Genomic DNA, 6,408 nt, shown 5'->3' on the forward strand with positions numbered 1-6,408 from the left:
CCACATCTTCATTTTGACCCAGACCCAGACATATTATATGTTTCTTAATATTAATGAATTCAAGATTCACTTTATTCGATTGAGACATTATTTTACTAAACAATATGCTTCATATTCTATTTTTTTTTTTAAACAAAATCATTGATGTTATAGGTGGGAATCAAGAACCGACTTTGACTCAAAAGGAGAAAATGTTGTTTCTAAGGGGAAAAATAAGCATCCAAAAGACTAGGGTCCAATATTGCAAAGTCCAGTTTACTTTGACAAACTCATTATAAAACATACAATAATATAGTATTAGTTTCTAGTTCCCTACATTGAAGATCTATTACCTCTCCACTCCACATGGAAAAAGTTTTTATGATATCTTTGAAAAATTAATTAATGATGACTATGGAGGTAGCACTAGCAATATTAAAGAGCACATGGAAGCTTCTTTTACTGTTAATTAATCATTTCCAATTTGTAAGTGTTTCATATTCAAATAAATAGTCTCCATTTTACTGTAACAAAGACTTTAGCATCAACTACATCTTGTACCTTCGTTACATTGTCACATACCACAAGAAATTTAGGGATATGGATACCGATGCGGGGATCATACTAAAAATAATTCAAAAAATTTAAAATATAAAATTGTCTCTAAATTATAAAAAAAATTGTGGAATACCCATGTATAACTCGTAAAGTGTGAAGAATTTCTTTTTTTTATTATTTTCAAGTTGTAAATAAGTAAAAGATTGATTTCCCAGATAAGGTATGCTATTTTCTTCAAATTTACCATAGTTTTGGCTCTGATTTCGGGAATCAAATTATATTTCATCTCGAATTTTTTTGCCCGTCATAGTCAAAGTACCCAAAATTATTTGACCAGATCCGGTATGAATCACATACTCACACCCATACTAGTATTGTGCCGACATAGGTGTGGCACCTGAACTGTCGTGTCGGGCATACGCCACGCTGAAAAGGCACTTGTTCCCTAAACATGTCTTGAAGAATCCAAGTTATACAGCACATGCATATAAAGATACCACAAAAGGAAGAGGGAGCCACTAGGAAGGAAGAAAAATAAGACCTCTAAATTAAATTGCAGAAAATTAAACTGACAAGACTTTTGGAACCCAGAAAGGAAGAAAGAACTATGCTACACTAGTCGTCATATAAGGACATCTAGTATATACTTTGGGATATTTTACATTAGCTCATCTTTTTTTTCTAAATGTAGTGGCTATAAGTTAAATTTGGATGGATCGAAGAAAATTTAACGTGAATTCAACAAATGAAGAAATGCATTCGAGAATCAATCACGAGAAAAATACACGGAGAGAATGTGTAGAGGAAAGGCTCGAGAGGCATACATTGTCATACTTCACTGACTTCACCTTCCCTACAGACACCGACATCCACCACCATGCTTTTCGCCTTTGAGCGTAAGACTCTGCAGCAGTTCCTCCTTTGAGACTGGCCAAAATCAATATACACCAGTCATAATATGAAGACACGAAGTGGCTATCTAAATAAAAGAACAAGAATGTAACTTCTTGCTATTTGCAAATGCATTAACCTGCTCCCATCTTGTTGTTCAGTCAGCTAATAAGATATAGGCGGAATACATCGACAGCCCCTTAAAACTTGTCAGTATATTTTATTTAAACACTCGAACTAAAAGCCGTGTTCCAATGGAGCACCTGAGCATATGATAAAGCGTTCCTATTAAACACTTATATGGGCTCAAACCTATGAAAAGCTTTTGTGCATGTTCTCAAGTGCCCATTATGCGGATAAGCTAAAAACTTAAAAATATGCTGCCACCTTTAATTATTCATATCATATATATAAGCCTTTGTTATAAGTTATAACAAACAAAAATAAAATCCGAAAAAAGAACCCAATTAATTAAAAATATGACCCGCTCCATTAAACAAAAAACCTGCTCCGTTAAAAAAGAAAATCAAGAGCCATTTTTCCAAAATCTCCCCAACAAATGAAAACCAAGTGTCCAATAGGAATACTTTATCATGTGTTCAGGCGCTCAATTGGAACAATCCTAAGAGTGTCTACGTGAAATATGCTGGCAAGTTTAAAGGTCTATCAATGTATTCCGCCTAATATATATGTTTCAGTTTAAGACAATCCTTTACTGTTATATACCTTTTTTCCTATCTGATATCATACAAAGTACAGGTATGCCAACCCAAGAACACCATCAAAATACACTACGGTAACATACTTCCCTTGATGATTATGAAGCAAAAATAAGTGAATAAACCAAAGGAACTTACCCGATCCCATAGATGTGGGTCAGGCTTCTTATGAACCTGAATGCGATCAACATCAGCAGGGTCTGCCATCTTCCACTTGCATGCTGGATGAGGAACTCGATGACGAGTATACTGGCTCACTGTTTGGTTGTTGTAAGGATCCATTTTGGCATGGGATAAATAAAACACAAAAGGTTTTTGACATGGGTTCCTCGCAACTGGCCTCGTGTTAAAAGCATATGCAGTATAATCTGCTCTTTTATACCAATTCAGGAAGGTCCTTGACGGCATTTCTATTTCCCGGGGAGACAAAATGCCACGGAATATTTGAACTGCAAATCCCCATGATACTGACACGGTCCAACCATTAGCTCTGTCGTAGCAAATGGATTGTTGCATAAGACCAGCCGAATCAAGCTTCATTGGAACTGTAAGACGCTGTAAAGCTTGCACTCGAGTCACATTAGGAAAGATTGGCTCCACCACGTCAAGATGGTGCAATGTCACTAATGGTGCTATTGGATGTGATGCTAGAAGCCCGAATAAGTTCCCGTACACATCATACTGTGTTGCCATAATAAAGAAAGTCATAGTCAGATAGGCTTTTATTTAAATCATTAACAAGGTACAAAGCACAGGCACAATTACATCTGGACCAGCAATTTCCACGATGCAGTAAACAGAAGAACTAAAAGCTACTGTATTGTCAATAAATTCATAGATGCACAAGCCACAAACTGAAACAAGAATACACAGATTACAAGGTATTTCTGCTTATAGTGACAAAATACAAACGACCCCATCTAGGACATGATAAGATCCGAACATGGCGACTGATTAAACTTTTTTATGCCCTCAATTAAAAAAAGCAAAATCCTGCATTCACCAGCACAAGTACTGCATTCCGCCCCTAATTACTCAGACTTGTCATTAACATAAAAATATCTTCTCATAGACAACTCAAGCAGAATATCAAAAGAGTAACAAGGAGAAAAACAATACAAGCAACCACATTCTTCCGAGAAAACGGATTTAGCTCAAATCTGCAAATTAAAGGAACCTCTTTTTTCTTTCCTTTTTCTTTCTTTTATTTGGGGAATTCACATAAAAATGTCAACTTTAAGTTAGTATAGAAGTCTCCAAACTTCTACTACCACTCTTGCATTCTTCTTCTGTGAGTTTGGCGCACATGTGACAATTGATACTGACTTGTCCCAGAATTCACAAAATTAACAGACTCCTCTAGTGACTTGTAGTGACCAGATACACATGTGATGTCTTTTAAGACTCATTAAGAAAACCCCACTACCAATAGTGAAAATGCAGTGAAAAGTACTCCACAATGTGAGATGTTGCCAGGTTTTTCTCCCACATTGATAACTATTTCAAGAGAACATTGCAATGTGAAAATGGTAAAAACAAATCATACAAATAAAAATTCAATTTAAGATATATGCACTGATAGTGTAAACAATTTTACACCATCATCTCAATTTAACAAGCTATAGTAGGTTACAACAACAACAACAACAATCCGGTAAAATCCCATAAGTGGGGTCTGGGGAGGTTATTGTGCACGCATAGTAGGTTACAACAACAACAACAACCCGATAAAATCCCACAAGTGGGGTCTGGGGAGGTTATTGTGCACGCATACCTTACCTCTACCTGGGTAGAGAGCAGGTAGAGAGGTTGTTTCCGATAGACCTTCGGCTCAAGAATACGAAAAGAGACAATGGATCAGTAACGGCAACCGAGACCAAAAAGATAACAACAAGAAGCTATATAGTAGGTTATTAATCTATTTTCTAGGTAGATCAGTAACAACAACAACAACAGAGACCAAAGATAACAGCAACAAGCTATAGTTGGTTATTAATCTACTTTCTAGGTAGTCATATCAGATTTACTATGAAGATTTACCAGTAAATCAATTTAATCCGGTGGTGTAAATAATTAATAAACTGACAGTACATAAAACATAAAACTCACAAACACATATATTCAAGATTCATCCCTAAGTAAATGCATTGTCGGCAAAAAGAGCAAGAACGCAAAAAAGAAAAGTAAAAATAAAAAAATAAAAAAATAAAAATAGGAAACCAAACTAACCTGGTGAAAACCGATTTCTTTAGTGAGAGGAACACCAAGTTCAGCCATACAAGCTTGCATTCTATCATCAGAACCATAAAGCCCAGGATACCTTTGAATACACTTATCTTGCATTTTCTCAAGAGCTTTAGCTAAAGGATAGCTAATAGCAAATCCACCACCCCCATATGCCATACTATAAGAAAAATAAATATTCTGCAAATGACTCTCACTTAAACTCCCAATATAATAATACTGATTATGATCATACTTATTCAAAATCCTCACTAAATTATCGGTTACAAAAACTGTATCATCATCTCCCATTACAAACCACCTCACATTTTCCATCCCTAACCTTAAAGTCTCCGAAACAATTCTCGATATTCGTATCGCCGACCGGTGACCTTGTCGGTTCGTGTACGAAAACCGGGAAGTATCGCCGGAGATTCTCAGCTCCGGCAACGCTCCCCGGTCATCTTTTACCGTTTTTACCGGTTTATCTAACCAAACAATACCTCTCATTTTTTCCTCCGGTTTCCACCATAGCTTTATATAATCTTTTCTTTTTTCCCACAACTTTGCTGACGCTGCAATGCCGAAAACTATATGTTCAAGCCCCGTTTTTTCTTCATCGTTAACAATTAAGGGCTGGATCGACTTAGGGGAATTAAAGGAAGAGGAATGAAGGAGTAGACTGTTACGAGTGAAAACGATGTCGTTGCTGTTGCAGGGTTTAGAGGAAACATCAACAAGCTTGAGAGTGTAAACAATATAAGTGGCAGAAACAAAGAGGATAAGCGACACCATTAATTTAGGCAAAGCTCGATTTTGTAAACCAAATGGTGACCCAGAAGAAGAACTTCTCATCTGATGATCCCAACAGATGATTTTTTCTGAATCTTTTTCTTTCTGGGTCACTTTCATTCTCGCTCCCTTTACAAAACCCAAAAACAATAATTCCTCAAACTAACAATAATTCCTCAAGCTTTACCAGTATGTTTCAAAAAAACCATATGGGTATTTGTTTAGCCAAAATTTTAGTATTTCGGTATCGGTATTTTTCTGAAATTTTGAGAAGGTGGCTGTTGGATCTGTTAAAAAAAAAACAGAAGAAGAGGGGGTTATGAATATGTGGGTAGGAACTAAAGAGATAAGACTGAAAAATACATAAGGGGTTTCAGAGAAAAAGGAAAACAACATGCATTGGGGAATTGCTGATATCAAGAAGAAAGAGAGAAGAGAAGAGGCCGCACTCTTTCTGATTTTTCTCAGCTACAGCTAAGAGGGAAGAGAGAAGAAAAGGAGAGTCCTTTAGCTAAAGTGTCATCTTTTTAGTTTTTGATTTTTGTTTTCTTGTTTAGCTTAATGTCACCAAAAATAGTTAAAATCGTAATAAGAGAGGTAAAACATAGTACTCCTATTTTTTCAATGTTTAGATGTTACTAACCCTGGAGTATTTTTTTTGGTTATAAAATACAAATATCTTAAAATTTAACTATATGAAAAGCACTATTTAACAGTAATTTTCATAACCAACTAATTAATTTTTTTAGAAAATTTTGGGAAAAATTCATCACTATCTTTCTAAATTTATATTGGATAACATACTCATTATACAACAACTCGCAAATTTCACTGGAGACTAAACTGTACGAGGAGGCAAGTCCAACTAGACAAATCTAACTTTTAATATCACTTACTTATATCCTTTTCCTTCCATAGTGTGTTATAAAAGTAGATTTAAATTAATTTTGAGAAATGTTGGATCTCTTGAGAAAACATTCTGCCATATAATATACATCTTAAAATCTTTTGAGATAATTTTTATTTATATGATTTAAATCCTTGCTTACTTTCATTTAGTACTTTTAACTGTCACTTATTATACCTTGAATGGTGTATTTAGAAGTCAATTTAAAACATAAGTAAACTATGTCAAAAGGGAAATTTTCACTTTATTTATTATAATAATTTCTATAGTCAAAACTTTTACGATAAGTGGACATACTAAAAGACAATTTGACTCACTGCCGCTAATTTCTATATTTAA

General features: G+C 35.0%; 1 protein-coding gene across 1 annotated transcript; it reads right to left on the reverse strand.

The window, feature by feature from the left end:
* Window positions 1-1,063: 1,063 nt before the first annotated feature.
* LOC107806805 (uncharacterized) lies at window positions 1,064-5,683 on the reverse strand. Its single transcript, XM_016631045.2, has 3 exons — window positions 4,377-5,683; window positions 2,286-2,828; window positions 1,064-1,464 (listed from the first exon to the last, which is right to left on the reverse strand). Exons 1-3 carry the CDS (start codon window positions 5,280-5,282, stop codon window positions 1,366-1,368), a joined length of 1,548 nt encoding a protein of 515 aa, XP_016486531.1. The 5' UTR covers window positions 5,283-5,683; the 3' UTR covers window positions 1,064-1,365.
* Between the last annotated feature and the right edge of the window lie 725 nt (window positions 5,684-6,408).

This window comes from Nicotiana tabacum, chromosome 23 (genome assembly GCF_000715075.1).
Source record: "Nicotiana tabacum cultivar K326 chromosome 23, ASM71507v2, whole genome shotgun sequence".
Classification (NCBI taxonomy): Eukaryota; Viridiplantae; Streptophyta; class Magnoliopsida; order Solanales; family Solanaceae; genus Nicotiana; species Nicotiana tabacum.

Coding starts and splice junctions, on each gene's coding strand:
- LOC107806805 (XM_016631045.2), bottom strand. CDS start 5,282: ATGAAAGTGACCCAGAAAGAAAAAGATTCAGAAAAAATCATCTGTTGG. Junction 2,829..4,376: donor AAGAAATCGGTTTTCACCAG/GTTAGTTTGGTT, acceptor ATGGCAACACAG/TATGATGTGTACGGGAACTT. Junction 1,465..2,285: donor ACCCACATCTATGGGATCGG/GTAAGTTCCTTT, acceptor GATTTTGGCCAG/TCTCAAAGGAGGAACTGCTG.